Raw genomic sequence first — 18,701 nt, forward strand, 5'->3', positions numbered from 1 at the left:
CCCCCCCCCCCCCCTCACTGCTGAGAAGTCATGAATATACCAGTGGCGTAGCCAGAATTGATTTTTTGGGTGGGCACAAGGTTAACATGGGTGGGCTGTAGGCATGCAGGTCTACTAGTTGTTTTTTTTACTGATAAATAATGCCAAATTATGCAGCATAGCATTCACATCTACGCCTAAGTATGAGGTTTACTTAATGATACAAACATAATTCACGGTGATTTGTGGTACTTTAGCCTTCTTATTATTACGATTTTATACACGGCTCCTACCTGTCCATAAATTTTGAGAGAGCGGTTGTGTTGCTTATATTTAAATTGCTAACATCTCAAAATATAGATATATATTTTTACCTTTGTTGTCTGATCTTTGTATTTTTCTAATCAGTTGGTCCTGGTCTCTTTTTCCCATTATTTCCCTTATAGCTCATTTCCTAATTCCTTTTCAGTGTCTTTCTTCTATTACTGTCTTCTTCCCTTACACACACACACACACACACACACATACACACACATACATGCTTTCTCTCACAGACTCCCTCTCACACACTCAAGCTCTCACTCTCATATGCTCTCCCCCCCCCCCCCACAAGCTCACATTCAAGTTCTCACTTTCTCACCCCTCCCCAGGCTTATATTCTTATGCACACATAGACGCACATCCAGGCACCCATTCTCACCCACACACATAAACCCAGACTCCCATTCTCACCCACAAACCCATGCTCCCAGTCTCACCCACACATATTCAAGCTCCCATTCTCATCCATACATATACACATTTAAGGTACTATTCTCACCCACACATACACACATTCAAGCACCCATTCTTATCCACATATTCAAGCTTCCATTCTCACCCACCCACACAAACCCAGGCTCTCATTCTCACCCATATATACACACATTCAAGCTCCCATTCTCACCCACCCACAAACCCAGGCTCCCATTCTCAACCACACATACACACATTCGAGCTCCCATTCACCCACATATTCAAGCTTCCATTCTCACCCACATACACACCCAGGCTCCAGTTTTCACCTACACACACTCCCATTCTCATCCACACATACACATTCAAGCACGTGCACAGCTTCCGCTTTCTCCCCCAGAGCAGGAAGATCAGCTGCCTCTCCTGCTGCCACCGGACTCCTGCTATCTTCGGGCCCGCCAAACTTCCTGTTTGGGGGTGGGGAGCGGAAGCGCAGCGCACAACGTCCGCTTCCTCCCTCCCCCCCCCCCAAGCAGGAAGATCGGCGGGCAGTACGGCCCGACGCCCGAAGATAGCAGGAGGCCGGTGGCAGCAGGAGAGGCAGCTGATCTTCCTGCTTTGGGGGAGAAAGCGGAAGCTGTGCGCGGCGCTTCCGCTCCCCCAAACAGGAAGTTCGGCGGGCCGTTTGGTCCGAAGATAGCAGGAGAACGGGTGGCAGCAGGAGAGGCAGCTGATCTTCCTGCATTGGGGGGAGGAAGCAGAAGCTGCGCGCCGCGCTTCCGCCCCCCCCCCCCCCCGAACAGGAAGACCAGTTGGCCATACGGCCGCAGCAGCGCTTCCCCACGTGTGCCGTGATGGCGCGCGAGGCGTGGGTTCTCTTGTTCGCTGTCGCGGGGATGGGATCCCGCGACAGCCTTGCAGTTCCGGTGCCAGTTGGGTGGGCCTGGGTCTAAGTTGGGTGGGCACCTGCCCACCCAGGCCCACCCGTGGCTACGCCACTGGAATATACTATACAAAACAGGTATTAGTAATTAATAGCATTCAATATCTGGCTCCAAGCTCTATGCGGTAGGGCTTCCAAACATACAATGTCTGCTTTTTAAGCCTACAAGAAGAGGAATGTTTGCATGAAAGTAGTTCCATGGTCAATAAATTGTGAATTCTGTTGTGCTACTTGGTCAGAGAGGGTGCATCCACATGTCTCCAGACACGAAGAATGGCCATAGCTGCTAGAATGAAGACTTTATTGATCCACAATTTGTGTTTCAGAAGAGTCCCCAAAAAAGATATGGAATATGCCAAATAATGCCATCTGAGGAGAAAGAGGTATGTGGAGGTCCAGTATGGTGCCAGCATAATGAAAAACCTTTTTCCAGAAGAGCTGAACACAATCACATTCCCAAAAAAAATGGCCCAAGTAAGCAATTCTTTGATTACATTTTAAGCACATGTCACAGTCCATCAACTCAGCTAGACAAGCTTGATGTTGGAAAATATAAAGTCTGTATAGAATCTTATAACATGTTTCTCTCATTTCAACATTGCATGTAATGGTTATTTACTCTTTCAGATAATAGAAAGACTAGGGGGCACTCCATGAAGTTAGCATGGGGCACATTTAAAACCAATCGGAGAAAGTTCTTTTTTACTCAATGCACAATTAAACTCTGGAATTTGTTGCCAGAGGATGTGGTTAGTGCAATTAGTGTAGCTGGGTTTAAAAAAGGATTGGACAAGTTCTTGGAGGAGAAGTCCATTACCTGCTGTTAATTATTTATATATACTGACATATCACATTGGTTTATATTCAGGTACTGTAAGTATTTCTCTATCCTCAGGGGGCTTACAATCTAAATTTTGTACCTGAGGCAATGGAGAGTAAAGTAACTTGTCCAAGGTCACAAGGAGTGATAGTGGGAATTGCACACTGGTCTCCTGGTTCATAGCCCACTGCTCTAACCACTAGGCTATTGGAAAAATTAGCCATTGCTACTAGTAGCAATAGTAGCATGGAATAGACTTAGTTTTTGGGTACTTAGGTTTTTATGGCCTGGATTGGCCACTGTTGGAAACAGGATGCTGGGCTTGATGGACCCTTGGTCTGACCCAGTATGGCATGTTCTTATGTTCTTATATCTTAGGTTAATTGTGTGATCTGCAGGTCAGGTAACCCAAAACCTCCTTTATTAAGAGGTTTTATCAAGTCCTTCAAAGCCAGTCTCGCTGCCGCCCCCCCCCCCTCCCCCAAACCAAAGAAACAGACTTAATAACCCATGCAGCCTCCTAAGAGTGGATCCAGAGAAAGAAAGAGGAAGAACCCCCAAAACATATAGCCATCGGGGAAGAATAGTCATTTTAAGCAAGTGAATGAGGCCTATCAAAGACAAAGGCTGATGCAGCCAGGCAAGCACTGACTTTTCGGTCCGGTCTTGTAATTTAGAAATATTAATGGAATAAAGAGTGGAAAGATCCCTGTGAAGCCAGGTACCCAAGTATTTATTTTAATTTCCAGCCCATTTAAAAGGAAAATGATCCCCCCAGATATTAGCGTTCCAAGAACCCAATGCCATAGCCTCAAATTTATCAAGATTTAACCCAGGTAGAGAGTGCATCAAGCTAGGGTAAGAGTACATCATAGAAATCTCAGCTTTGTGTACCTTTCCTCATTCCAAATCACATCAAATTTTCACTGATGTATACTGTGCTGTTCATACATCTGACTGTGCATGTAAAACTGGCCCCCAAACCCTAGACCACTGCCAAAACCTCACCTCGAGTTACTAGATGACCCTCCTATAGTGGTATAAATAGATGGCTAATATGGGTATCACCCTGGCCTAGAGACTCTCTCTCTCTTTCCCTCTCTCTCCCTCTTAACAGAATTTGCATATGCACCATGCAATGCGAAAAATAACACATGCAGTATGGCATTAACACCCTAACACATTTTGATGAATAACCCTGTAAGGGAGGGAGGAAAACATTGTAAATGATGGCAGATGAAGTCCCAAATGGTTCATCCATACTGCCCAGTAAGTTGCTTGGGTGGTTACTCCCCATGCCTTCTGTAAGGGTGGTAACTGCCACTCTGCGCAGGTTACCCATCTGTGCAAGCTCCCCTGCCACCCCCACCCCCCCCCCTTCCCTCTTGCCTTTTGTTATGGGTGGTAACTGCTGCTCCATTCAGGAGAAACATATAGTAAAGTCCCTGTAAGGGAGGAGGACTACTGCTGCTCCGCAGAGGATCTCCAGGAAAAATGTTTGAGCAGGCATGGTGTTACTGTCTTGTACTGGTCACTCTTCCTTCATGGGTGACTGAGGTCTAAAATAGTTCACTGATTGACCCAATATAAAAAATATCACCGCAAACAAAAGAAACAAAAGTAAACTGGAACATTCATGGGTTTGAACTAAAGCAGTTCTCAGTGTGCCCAGTGATGTAATATCTATATGAACATCTTGGTTATGTTGAATTGTTGTCTTAAAAGTACAAAACATACTACAGGCTTGATGTAGAGTGGGCTAAGGGTGGGAAGGGAAAGAAAAAACAATTGTTCTGTATCTTTAACTGTTTAAATTTTACTTTTAATTATTTTACTATTTTAACTGTTTTATTATTTTATTATGAAACTATGTATTTATTTCTTTTCATTTAATTTTGGAAATGCGAATAGTTTTAAATTAATATTTGTTAACAAATGTAAACTGATGTGATATGTTCTCATGAAACATCAGTATATAAAAATTAATTAATTAATTAATTAATTAATTAATTAATAAAATACAAAATTAATAAAAGAGTGACCTAGTGGGTAGAGGACTAAACCATGCCTCAAGAGAAGTTCTAAGACATAAATTCAAGACTCTTTTCTGCAAACGACTCTGTGTGATCTTTGCCAAGTTACTTTGTTTCCCCATGTATCTGTGACCAAAAATATAAAACACAAAGGGGGCAATTTTAAACTGCCTGGGTAGTTTGCAGGTTCTGCCTGCAAATTTTAAAAGGGAGACTCTCCTCAGAGTTTCCTTTGAGAATTTGTGCTGGGGAAAAAAACACAGTGTCAGGATCCCAGCTGCATCTTGGGAACGCTGTGAGGGAAGTTCATGGCTGATACAAACTGAAGACAAGATCCAGGAGCAGTTTGCAATTGCTGTTGTCATTTCTGTCAACCTAACTAATCCTTGCAGAAAAAAAAATGTAAGCACTAAAGCAAAAATATGAATCAAGAGTTCAGGGAGGCAGGTTCGCAAGAGACAAGACAAGGTCGGGATAATAGCCGGGCATCAATTTCAGATCAGATTACAGGAGCAGAACAGGAAAAAAAGGAAGCAGGTCAGTAGCAATGAACCAGTCAAGAGCTTAGCTCAGAGAAAGCCTGAAATACCCTGTGTGCTAGTGTCCAAACCTCTGCTGGACCAATCCACAAATAAGCAATGTGATTGGTGCAGACACACAGCCAATAGAAAGGCAGCACATAGAAACCAGTACCCGGGAACACAGGATGCCAGCCCAAACCCATCCAAAGCTGAGCCCTGACAGTACAAAGAAAAGTGTCCACAGACGATGCAACTGCTTTACCGCAGGTGCAGGACACACGCAGGAAAGCATGGGCGAGGATTTCAAAAGGCAATCCCTGTGCGTAGTTTCCCTTCCCCACCTTAACCCTGCTTCTCTCTCCCCCCTTTCTCCCCTGCCTAAAGGTTCGTGTGCTGTGAAAGTGGGCTAATTTTACCTGCAGGGATTTATCCAGGCAATTCCTTTGTTATCCAGGCAAATCTCTTCATAAACAGCCCCGTAAACATGCCAGGTCCCACCATTAACAATGGTGTGCCCCCTTTTTGACTTACCTCGTTATTAATGAGACTTTATTTGGGCCCTCCAGAGTTAAGCCCTCCAGGAGTTCCTGAATTACTATGAGTGACAATATCCGGCCGCTGCTCCCGCTGAATAGCACAGAGATGTTGTAGATTCCAGCCGCGGCGTAAGTGTGGAGAATGCGACAGCTAGAATGAGAAAGAAAGGGACTTGACATGGATGCTGTTCCAAGCGAAGCTGCCTGAGGAGGCAGGCAAGCCCCAGTTATTTGGTGGTTAGGGAAAGTGCCAAAGGGCACGTGCCGCCCAAGAGAGGGACCCACCATCGCTTTCCGAGAATCTCTAAAACACCAGATCTCAAGCATAACGTTTCTGTTAATAAATGTTTCAAATTCTGGAACTACAAAGACAATTTAAAACTGTAACAAACTTGAAGGCAGGAGAGGAGGAAGGAGTGGCATTAAGTGTGGAGGATCCTTGTCGTGCTGAACCATTTTTACGATTTCTTGACGTCTTCCTTTATTACTAGTTTGTTTATAGTTTTGCAGTTTGGTTACCAGTACATTTTTAAAGGTTTACAAGAACGGATGATGCTAAAAAAAAAAAAAAATCCATTGGCCTTGTGAGGATTCAGTACATGATTCTGACCTCATTGCACTGTCAATATCATTAGACTGCAAGAACAAATCCTCACTGGACAAGGGGGCACTTCTGGGAGCTGCTGGGCCAATTGTGCAACACATAGAGCTCCTCGGCATCCTCCCCCTCCCCATATATTGTTCCCTGCACTTCCTCACAAACGTCCCCTCCTCTGATGTAATTCCCATCATACCCTAGTTCTCTCATCACCTTAGACAGCCCAAGTTTGCATTGCTGATTTCAGTGAAATAGGGAAGCATACTGCATTCACCTTCCTTTCTTGTGCTTCTCTCCCAAGCATTTGACCCCCCCCCCTCATCTCCTCCAACATTTATCTTCTCTCACCATTCCCCTTTTACAACACCAGCATTAAGGCTTTCTTCACCTCACATTCTTTCAGGATTTATCTCTCCTACCTCCTCATTAATCACTTACACGTCCCCAATTGTGCTCTAGGTTGAATCCTTTCTCCTTCCCCACTCTGCCCTCAACTGAATCCTGCATCCTGAGATCTGTCTGTGGCTGTATCTGGTACAATCTGTTGCGGATGTGGACCCTTAAGTTGAGTGAGAGTTGGCACAATCCACAGGGAGGAACCCTGTGAGTCCCCACCATTGGCAGGCGGAGCTGGCTGAAGCAGAGGTCCAACTGGAGCTTTGCCAATACCAGTCCATGTTCCCCTTAGGTTGAATCCTTAAGTACTGGGGCCGGCTGGTCTTAGGTGCACGCCTCTGTGGAGGTGAAGACCCATCGGGCTGAAGTCATTGCAGGCCAGCACGGAGAAGGAAGCGAAGTCAGGACAGGCGGCAATCAAACAGGGTCAGGTCAGACTGTAGTCAAAGCAGGCAGCGTTCTCACAGTATTGTGTTCAGGCAATGGTCAGGGGAAGGAAGAGGTCAAGCAGCATCGAGGTACAATCCGAGATCAAGCCAGAAGTCCAATCCAAGTCAATGCCAGAAATCCGATCCAAAGAGTTGAGGAATGAAGAGGAGGAGTGGGGGACGAGGGACCACAGGAGCAAGATGAGATGCTAAAGATAGACAAAGGAAGACTGATCATTAAGACAAGAACTCAGGAGGCAAACCAGACTGCCAAAGAACCAGGAACAGGACACAGGAGCAAAGGAATGACACACGGAAGAAAACAGGAACCAGGAATGCAGAGGCAAAGCACTTCTCCAAATGGAGTTGACCTATTGCTAAGGAACTGAGGAGGCGTCCCAGGAAGACTTAAATAGTTCAGGGCTCCTGACATCATCGATGGGCACCTCTTTGGTTTTTCCACAACTGGCCCTTTAAATTCAGCGCAGGCATCGTGTGCGTGTGCTAGGGGAGTCAGGGCCAGAGTCAGCGGCATCCCTGTTGTGAATGAAGGGACATACAAGCGTGCCGAAGAAGAAGGTCAGAGTCAGAGTGCCCCTTGGGAGAGTACTACGAGGGAGGTAAGAGTGGCAGCTTGCGGGAGGAGCCCGCGAGCCATTGAACACAACACAACCCCAGCCCTCCTGCTGATACAAGGGAACATGGTGGAAGGCAATGAGACTAAGGCACAGGACACAAAAGAACAAATTGCTCTTCTCCCTTGTCCAGCCTCCCTCTGCTTCTGTTTCTCCCCACTTGCTGCCTTCAGAGTCTGCTCAGTCTCTCCCCCTCCCCTTCTAGTTCTCTGCACAGCTGTTTGAGATTTGGAGCAACAGACCAATAGATTCACAGCACAAGCCCTATATACCTATGGCTAACTCTTAAATGTATAAAACACATGCAAGAGTCTCCCTCTGTTGTGTTCGTGGACCTTTGGGCCGGTTGGGACAGAGGATGGAGTGCTGTGGTGTCCGCAGCAAGTGTCCCAACCAGAAGGCGGTTCGGAGACCCGGAGCAAGCTGAGATACTGGACCACGGTGGAGTCCTATGCGACCAAGGACTCTATACCCACTGGGAGGATGGCCGATGTTGGACCCTGGTGATAGAAGAATCTTCACCCTGGAGACCGGCACTCCCCCGGGAGGAGCCCTTAGGAGTCCAGCCACTGGGACTTTAGGAGATTCACCCTGGAAGCCGAAGTCCCCCCAGGTGGAGCCCGTAGGGATACAGCCGCTGGGACTTAGGTGAAGCCTTGAAGGTAGAAGATGGTCCGGATGCAGGCACCTCCTGCAGGTTGTGGGATCCGGACGGCTGGCGCCTCCAGCAGGTCGTAGGTAATCCAAGGTCAGTCCAGGAGTCTGAGTCCAAGAGCGGTCCGCAGCCAGTCCAGAGGTCGATGTCCAGAGAGCGGTCCGAAGCCAGTCCAGGGGTCGGTGTCCAGAGAGCGGTCCAAAGCCAGTCCAGGGATCGGTGTTCAGAAGAATCAATCCAGCGAGGAGGGCAGAGCAGAAGCGAGACAAAGAGCAAACCAGCACACAGCGACAGCAGGTCGAAGACCAGGAACCTTGTTGCAAGGCACAGGAGAGAGCTAGCTGCAGGGTACTTATACCCTGAGGGCGTCTGACGTCATCTTTAGCCTGGAAGAGATTTTCCCGCACTGGCCCCTTTAAATGGGGCTCCTCCCCGTGCACGCGCGTCAGGGGGCAGGGCCAGCCGTGCCGGAGAGACGCGCTGGAGGGCTTGCAGGCCCGGGGCCTGCTGGAAACGGCCCGAGAAAGGTTGAATTACATAGTCTGGGTAAACAAATAAGATTGGTGTAGCTTGCTTATTGCTGCGGTTACTACCCCTAACTAATTAAGCTAGATATTCACTTAGATGCAGTTCCAACACTGCTCTCTACGTTAATGGTGGGGGTGGAAGGGAAATAGAACCGAAAGGTTACTAAGGGCCAAGAGTAACAGATAAGTATGAGAGAGAAAAAAAAAAGAGTGCAAAAACTTGCTGGGCAGACTGGATGGGCCGTTTGGTCTTCTTCTGCCGTCATTTCTATGTTTCTATATGTTTCTATCTTAGGCTTTCCTTAGTCAAGAAAAAATTGAAAGAGCAGCAACTGCCATATCTAGTAATTTCTCTAAACTTTTTTGTGCACTGGAAACTTGCATTCCACCAGGTACAATGTGTTCAAGCCACAGCAGCCAGTTTGCCAGATGTGGTGGGTCTATCCAAGAAGACCAGATCAATCTCTTTGCCAGAAACCAAAGGCAGTCTACCAACAAATTCTTGAGTCCAATCTGAATATTCTCTCCATCTATCTTTATTTCCCCTAATATACACATATAAAGATTAAACTCGATTTAATCTGCCTTTTGTTTAACTCTGTAAATATAGATAATACTGTATTTTTGCTAATAGGTAAGTCTGTTTACTTGACTGCCCACACTTCCCCAGAGAAACCTTGCTTAGTGTAGTGTACTATTTCCTATAGATTATTTGTGGGTCCAGATAGATGTCTGCAATCCTACAAGGCTTGGTCCATGAAAAAACACCAGGTTACCCATATGCAATTGAAATCACAGCCAGTCTGCTGCACTTAATGGTGAGGACAAATGCAAGCTAATCTAGAACTTGACATTTATACCTATGACCCATTGTATCACAGATATGCATTTCACAATTATCAGACAACCTTGCAGCCCAGTCTAGTTAAGGAGAAGAAGAAGGTTTATAAAAGCAAACTTGCAACATTATTACGAAATGACATTACATACCTTCCATGATCAGAAATTAGAAGTGATTTAGTTGTTCCATCACCAAACCTCAATGAGATGTTACTGCTGATTGTTGAAACATTCTGTGGGGAAATAAAATCACACATGTGTAAAATAATGTTTAGTAGAAAATGGGTAACTAGTGGCTGAATGGTGACCTTATTAAAATGACTGTAGGCAATATTCAGTGAATGAAAGGCTAATTGGCATTTGGCATAGGTCTGGGGTAGAATGGCTCAGGAGGCAGCTCAGGAGGCCGCTGAAACAGATAAAATTATGCAGCAGTTCTCAAAAATGAAAAGGGCGGAAAGAAAACATTTTTGTTTACCCTTTGTAATTAGAAGAAACTATTTCCTATATAGCAAGTTATATAGGTAGAGCAATTGATTGTACTTAAAGTCATGGGTACATTCTGCCTCTACTATAGGTGACTATGGTGATTGGCCACAAACTATGTGGCACCTTCTAAAATGCCAAGGGCTTGAAGATGCATGTGCTGTCATTGATCAGCTGGCAGAGAGTGATGAGAGAGCTACTGCATGTTCAAAGGAGTGGCTCAACATGGGGGGAGACCAGGAGAACAAGAAATGTCTGCACACAGTGAAATAGCCATCCATGTGATAGATTCAACATGTTGCCTCTAAAAATAATCACTCAAAAATACATATGGCTCCTCAACCATACAATAATGTTACAGAGAACGTAGAAACACCCAGTTACGACTCTCTAGTTTATGCACGACAACATTGCTGTAGTAAAACTTTCTAGAGTCTCAAATCAATCATAGTGATCCACCACCAATAGCGCTTAGAGAGAAATCATTTGTTTGAAATTTTATATGCAAGTAAAAGCTTATCTATAATGAGCTGAATCAGCTTAATATCCAAAGCAGTACTGAAGAAAGTGCTGGTTTGAGTGACCCGACGCTGGCCACATTTCAAAGAATTATCTTGAGCAGGGGACAAAACTTGTAATCTTTTCCCCACACACTGCACGCTAGTTCAATGGCTTACCAAGCGAAAGTTAGGTCCCCTGATTAAGATAATCTTTCTAGAAAGATTTATTACAGCAGTTTGGTCATGCATAAACCAGAGAGTCATAACTGAGTGTTTCCACATTCTCTCTAACATTATTGTACAGGTGGGGAGCCACATGTATTTTTGAGTGATTGTTTCAATAATTACTAAGTTTTTGCTCTGCTCTGCAGTCTATCCAACTTGCCTCTAAAGATAGCCATTTAAGAAACACTTAACGTGCTCATTCAAGTTCAAGAACTGTGCTATATGCAGCATATAAGTATTTAAATAAAACAGAATAAACAAGATTTAAAAGTGTACTGCAGAGCCCACAGATAGCATATGTTGGAAAAAAAACGAAGCACAGCATGTAGGATGAGGTGTGGCCTAGTGATTAAATCAATGGGCGGAGAACCTGAGAAACCAGAATTCAAATCCTGCTTCTCATGGACACTCTTTAGGTCCTTGGGCAAATCACTTCATCTCTCATTGTCTCAGATATCTACTTAGACTGTAAGCACTTTGTGGCAGGGGCTTACACTTTTCAGCATTGTGTATATCCAGTAGCGCTGTAAAACCAATAAGTATTATTTTAGGTTGGTAATTACCAAAATTAAGAATGGTTTGTCTGGTCAGCAAAATACCTTTTGCAAGTCATCTAATAATTGCCATACCTATTAACTGTATGAATCATAAAACATGCAACAGCTAAGGAGAAGCTTCAAGCTGCCTTATGTACCTGCATCACAACCAAGGCATGTCGCTTATAAGCAAAAGTGAGAAAACAGGCAAGTACTTTAGAAACTATTTGCTGCTCTTCTCCCCTCTAATAATATAAGAAATGCTGGGAGGCCTTTTATAGGTGTCGATTACAGCACCTTGGAAGGGCATCAGAAGCTCTTAGCATCATAGACTCTGAACCTAAATATGGGCACTTAAGATGCAAAAAGGCCGCTTTCGTGGTTTGGGTATGGTGGCGCTGCTTCAGGCTTCACAATGGCCTTTTCCATTTCACCTGCACATTCCCTATAGATTGTGCACAACTCTTCCTTTAGGAGATGTGCTGCATTTCTGGCACTTAGCATGATCATGTCCTCTCACAGTAACCTTAACTTCCACGAGACCTCCAAAATTATGCTCGGAAGCAAAGTGCTGCATAACACAATTGATTATCCCCAAGCTAGCCTGAATATATTTTAGGGCTCTTTGATTTACAGCATATGAAAAAAAAAAACTTTGGGGAAAGCATCTCCTGATTTTAACCATTTATGTGGCTCAGGAATTTTGCAGACTCACTCAAATGTCCAGCTTTATTTAAAACTACAATCTACACCAAGGCATTAGAAGATCTCTGAAAAGTATATGAGGATTCCCAAGAAATCCTCTAAGCTTACTGGATCACAAGCATTAGACAAGACAGAGGCCATACCTTTAATGTGAATAGAACGGGCTCCCCTGCCACACCATTGGACACATGGCTAAGACCTGGGCCAGCTTTGTGTTGTGTCACATTTATCTCAACCTGAGCAAAGGCAGTCGATGCCATATTGGTTACTTTGAGAACAATCAGCTGTCGTCCGAGCTCTGTGCATCTGTACGTGAGCAGAGGACTGCCAGACCTGAATGTCGCATTCATGGCAAGAGTCCAGTCATATACATAACTCTTCTTGTCCCACAGCAATCCTGAGGTGAAAAAATGTCACTCGGTATTACGTTGTTATTCTTTGTTTAAGACTATATTTAGTACCTGGAAAAAATGTTTTATTTAAAGATTAATAACTAAATAGGTTTGCATTTAAAAACTGTAATTTCATTGGATGGATCTGGTGATACCAAAGCCAACCACGGGGTCTTTCATTAATTTTTAAACATCCCACTCAGTGCTCACATAGTCAGTCCACAGGCAGGGGTCATAGGCCACCATTCCCTCTGAATAACAGTATTTATGCACCCTGATTCTGGCTAGTAAGCATCACTGTTGAGCAATGAACGGGCTCTCTTTCTCCAGGAACTGTGAATATTGCCTCTGCCACACTCCAAGCCCATCCAGCTCACAAATCGATCCCAGTTCTCTCACATGACAGCCTAATCTAGCCAGTCAAATAAGAGTAAAGCCTGAAAGATTTGCGATATTATCAGAGCCCCAAGAAGGACTGGCAACCTTCTTATCAACATTGTCATGTAACCTATTGCAATCCTGCCTTCATTTGATGGGGTGGTGGGGAAGCTTTATGGGATAATGAGCTCCACGACCCTCCAGTGAAATGAGACTTGTGCAGGTTAATGCCAGACATGACTGCAAAATGAACTGCTGCACTCTGGATTGTGGCTCCCAAAGCAAGCTTGTTTTTCTTAAAGAAGTTAATAGACGAATATTTACAAGTAAAAGGATAATCCCAATCTATTTACAGTCAGGATGGTGCCTCTGGATTGGAGGACCAAATAATTTGTTAGCAAGTGCTATTTGAATAGAATGCTGCAGGTCCTTTCTTTCTTCCAACTCAGTCTCCGAGTACTGGCCGCTCGGCAAATTATTTCTCTAAGGGGATTCTCCCCCACCTGCCCTGGGAATACTATGGACTATTTGCTGTGCTTCCAGGCCACTGGGATGATGAGAATGGGTGGAATGAGCCTTCCAATGTGTAGCGTGTGAACCTGCCTGGTTGAGCACGAGCCCAGATATTGTCTTAAGTTTTGTCCATTGTTTCCTGTTACAGCACCCGACCCTTCTAAAGTTTCTGAGCGACCCCCACCAACTCCCACTTCCCTGTGCCAGGTAGTATATTGAAAGCAGCTGAGAACTTAAGAGTTCTCAATAAGCTCTGCCAACTACAGACTTCTCTTTCCCCTTTCTGCTTGGGTTCAAATCCAGGCAGAATTTCTCTCTCTTCCTTCACAAGGGACGGACTTTCCAGTTATAGCTTACAAAGTACCCAGTCCCCTTCTCTCCTTCCTCTAGGAAGCCTTCCACCAAATCCCACCTTTTCTGAAGAGACTCAGAACAAAAAATAAAAAAACCTTTTCCTTATAGAACAAGCTCTCTTCCCTGCTTCCGCAGACTCTCAAACTAATTCAGGAGCTCTTTTTTCTTCCACCTTCCTAATCCAGGACAGGGATCAATACTCCCAATTAATGAACTCCTAAAAGGGAATATGGAAGCTTGAATATTCTCCATAATCAAAGAAGGCACTTACCCTTTACCATGGCAAATTTACTTGTTAGTAAGGAGAAGTTACTCTGTGGTAAGATGACAACCCTTACCCTTGTGAAATACAACACCGTTTCACATTAACAGCCTATTGTTAAGCTCATGCCATTAATGGTAAAGCTGCTGAAGCTAATAATCAATAAAGCTTGAGAGGTCAATTTTCAAACTGTTTAGGTGCTTAACTTTGGGATTTAGGCTCCTAAACTGGCTCTTTTGAAAATGTACTAGGGCTGGATCCCTAAATTTAGACTCTTAGTTTCACTGGGCACCTAAATTTAGGGTCCTAAAAAGTGGGAGACTACAGGAGTGGAATTAGGGCAGGGAAACAAAGTTAGGAGCTTAGCACTGATTTTCAGCACTAGGCACCTTACCTAGGAGCCTAAATCTAGGCAGATGAATAGCAGGACTACATTTAGGAGCCTAAATTTCTGTGAATTTTCATCAAAAAACTTAGGCTCCTACATTTGACAGAAAATAGGCCCCCAAGCTTAGGTATCTAAACTTAGGGGCTCAGCTTTTTTTGAACATCCGCCTTACTAAGAATTACAAAACACATACTTCTAAGTTCTCAAAGTTGAAAGCTCCACTAGAATTCTCTGTTTTTGCTTTCTTTTTTTGTTGATTGGTTTGTTTTTTTGTTACTTACCATTCACTTTTGCTACCATAATAACATCTTCTCCAAGGACTGGTTGATTTAATACCTCAACAGCAGCCACATAAAGTTCTTCTACAACAGATAATTTTGCCACCTTGGTGCACAAGGAGACACAATTTCCGGCTCTTGCCAACACCTCCACTTCACCAGTTTTATTAAACATGTACGATATGCCCACAGAGAGGCCAGGCAAACAGCTGCTGGTGTTGAAAACTAAGGTGCCATTGAGGAACAACTCCAAAGATACATTAGTTCCTGAGGTGACAGTAGTGTCTATTGCTGTGAGCTGATTAACTGTGATGGTATCAGGTAAGCTAAGAAAAAACTCTCCAATAGGATCCTGAACTATGAGTTGTAGATCCGCAAAGGCACTGCTAACATTATTAAATGCCATCACATCAACTGAATACCATCCAGGCTTGGTGTACATGTAACTAGCTGTCAGCTGTGGACCCACAATAGGGGCAGTATCAGGAGCAAAGTTCCAAAGCAAGGTAATATTGGTTCCTCTCTCCACCATGACATGGAGAATTACAGTAGCATTACTCTCAATGCAGTTGGAATTGGGGCCTTGGATACTAAGATTTGCTACAGCCTCTTGAACTTCAATCTCATTACTATATCTGCCACTACTGATTGGATTAAAACACACTACAGAAAGGAGATAATGGCCACTGGTTTTGAAACGGTTTGTGAGGACCCACTGTGAAGAAGACTTGCTCAGAACAAGAGTTCCACTTTTTGTAATGTTCCATTGACAATGGGACCCCATTTTATCACCCCAACTGCTCACAGCAAAAGATGCATCAGTCCCAGCTTGGATAATTTTTTTCCAAGGGAAGGTTGGAAAAATCTCTGTGATGGGTTCATAAACCTGCACCAGCTGTGGAAGAGATACATTTAGCATGTACGATTCATAGGCGATGATGACGGAGAGGCTGTAATTGCCCATGGCTCGGTACTGATGGAATGCAAGGAAGCGCAGCTGACACTTCTGGAGTCTGTAGCTCTCAGTTAGCCAGGGGCTGTCCGGGGCTTCAAATGCCGCGGAGCCATCACGCAGCCTGTGCACGCGCATCATCCCGGGGCCAAACGACATGTTGAAGAGCAAGAGCTGCTGAACTGTGGTGAAGAACTTCATTTCCAGGGTCAGGTTCTGGCCCACAGCAATGTAACCATTCTCACATTCAACGCTTAAATCGAAGAGAGTCTTCTGCACAACAGCCTTTCAAAAATAAAAACAATCAGAAAAGAAAGTTAATTTATGTTATCTAGAACTTGGCTGACCGCATTAGTGCCCCTCATTGTTCTTTTCGTATTTACTGTGGCATAGTAAAGACCTAATGATATTTGCAGACCTTTCATGCCCTTAGAATACCTGTTTCACATTGTAAAATATTTTGTAAGGTTCAATTTGTTGAATATTGTGCTGCAGGAGCATTTTACTTTCAGCGTGACTGGAATATGATAAAGTTCCACAGTAGTTTAGTCAGTGGTCATTTTCTATATTAAAAATATAGGGGTTGGGTCCAGCAGTAGCCTTCACCTCCCACTGTTTCCCCAATGGCGAAAAGGAAGCAAGTTAAAAAATATTCTGGGTTGTTGACCTGGCATGACCTGGAAGAAAATCACTACTGTATTGTCTATACTGGGTTTTTTTTCTAGTGCCTTGATCATTTATGCTTAGGTCACATTTCAGTTGGGGATGTGGAGTCATTTACCCACCAGATCAGATAATTCAGAATTTTCTAACCCAGAAATAGCCACTTTTGTAACTTGTATCTTCAATGTAAATATATTCCACTTTTTTTGGTGGTAGAAAATTGATTCCAACTGTGACAGTAAAAACGAGAGCAATGTTCAGACTACATTCTGAATAGTCGATAGCTGGACAGAGGTGGACTGGCCTGTCAGGGGTTGGGGCGTACCCCTGGTGGGCTGGTCAGGCTGTGCTGGACCCTGCTCCCTTAAAGGCTCAAGCCTGCCACCAGGAGGGAGGAGGCCGACTGAGGAGGGAAGAAGAGAAGGAAGAAGAGGGGGTGTTTCTTTCACCATGAGCACAAGCAGCACATCCTCAGGGGAAAATGCCACCTCCCTCCACGCCTGCATCCGTGTTGTGGGGAGGGGCACATGGGTCAATATTAGACTATAATCCTCCCCTTGGCAGATGAGTGGATATTTCCTTGGGCTTCCCTTTTAATGGCTGTACATTCAGTTGTCTGGGTAGTTTTCAATAATTAACTTCCTTTTTTTTTTTTTTTTTTAAAGTTTTCTAAATCTAAAAGTGGCAGAATATATAAAATATGTTACACAGCAAAGTCAGTAAATCAATGACTTAAGTATCTGTTATCCAACCAATAAGAATCTACCTGAGCATTCTATTTAGCTTATAATTTCCAGTCAATTCACTGCATAATTTACATAATAATGAGCAAAACTTCATTGACTGTAAGAAACTTACCACATTTAATGTTTGTTGAATCCAGTCATACTGGTTTGATACATTAACACAAACTTGGTATAGTCCCTCCCGTTTAAACGTATGGTTCTACACAAAACAAAATACATTCATTAGCACAAAAAAAGCACATTCTTGCATTCAAGAAAATGCCTGAATACTACTGCATGTTCATTCTATGCAGTAGAAAAAAATTGCTCAAAGTTGGAAATTTCAATGAATTCAACTATTAACTATGTGTTGAAAGGAAAGAGTTATAATACTCCTTCTTATTCATATAACCTTATAGAAATGCACGTGTTACACAAATGCAGCATACATGCCTTATGGGATAAATGCAAGGGGTACATATGCAGAAAGCATGCAGTGAATTTGTATTTCTGTAAGGAACTAAGGGCATGCTAAAAGTTCCTTTTAATTTCATCAATATACATGCTCTAGAGGAGAGAAGGGGGAGGATATGCTGGAGCAGTGGTTCCCAGTCCTGTTCTGGGGACCCTCCAGCCAGTCGGGTTTTCAGGATATCCACAAAGAATGAGAGAAAATGTGCATACACTGCCTCCATAACATGCAAATTTTCTCTCCTGCATATTCATTGTGGATATCCTGAAAACCCAACTGGCTGAGGGGGGGTCCCCAGGACAGGGTTGGGTACCGCTGTGCTAGAGACACTCAAATGCATGAACGGTTTACATAATGCATGAAAAGCAGTCTTTTTCAGTGGAATGGAGGCCCTGTATCAAGTGCTCATGATACCTGGCTGAAAGGGGGAACGTCAGCAAATGTTTCTTAACAGAAAGAGAGGAGGATACATGGAACAGCCTCCTGGTGGAGGTAGTGGAGCAAAAAGGGTATTAGGATTCAACTATTACTACTACTTTAGCACTTCTGTATTGTTGCTAGGCATATTGTGGATAATTTTCAAACAACTATGTGTGGCAAAATATAAGTGCATATATGGCTTCGTGTAGATCTATAATAGTATTTTAGAACCCACATATATCATATATGTGCATAATATAAAATAAGCATATCTGTACTTTACAATATACATGCATGTGCATGCTTATGCACAAATGCATGCAATGCATTAAAAGTGAGTGTTTCAATGTATTGAACATGCATACTTTTTCTACATATTTTAAAAATACACATGCATATATTTTATGCATGAAAATAAAAACTTACGTCTTAAGCAATTTATGCACTTAAGTTGGCATATTTTAAAACATGCACACATAATTGAAATTAACCAGTTTACCAATTTATTCCACCAGTTCACCCAGTCCTTCTCCAGGTCAATGAGACCTTCCTGGTTCTTCTGCCTGAACTTCCCCCAGTTCAAACAGACCTCCCACCCAGCCAATAGTACACAATAAACAATTCTGATATTAATTGCACAAGATATTTAGCAGATGTAAAATCACGCAAACTGCCAAATGTACAACTTACATGCGTAACTGTTGGTCCCATCCCTGAATACCCATAAACTGCCCCTTTTTTACAAGCATATATGTGCACATGAAATGTAAAGTACAGAGGTACTTTTGACTTTTAGAAAATACCAA

At 43.6% G+C, this 18,701-nt stretch overlaps 1 protein-coding gene across 1 annotated transcript in view; it reads right to left on the minus strand.

Moving 5' to 3' along the window:
- The window catches only part of PKD1L1 (polycystin 1 like 1, transient receptor potential channel interacting), a 446,216-nt gene that overhangs the window by 376,527 nt on the left and 50,988 nt on the right, over positions 1–18,701 (minus strand). Inside the window, exons 7-11 of the mRNA XM_029587088.1 lie at positions 17,137–17,223; positions 14,667–15,900; positions 12,242–12,495; positions 9,797–9,879; positions 5,563–5,718 (exon numbers count right to left, since the gene is read on the minus strand). Of these exons, the coding sequence (XP_029442948.1) occupies positions 5,563–5,718; positions 9,797–9,879; positions 12,242–12,495; positions 14,667–15,900; positions 17,137–17,223 (1,814 nt within the window). The remainder of the gene's footprint in view (positions 1–5,562; positions 5,719–9,796; positions 9,880–12,241; positions 12,496–14,666; positions 15,901–17,136; positions 17,224–18,701) is intronic.

The sequence above is a fragment of the Rhinatrema bivittatum genome, chromosome 2 (assembly GCF_901001135.1).
Source record: "Rhinatrema bivittatum chromosome 2, aRhiBiv1.1, whole genome shotgun sequence".
NCBI lineage: Eukaryota > Metazoa > Chordata > Amphibia > Gymnophiona > Rhinatrematidae > Rhinatrema > Rhinatrema bivittatum.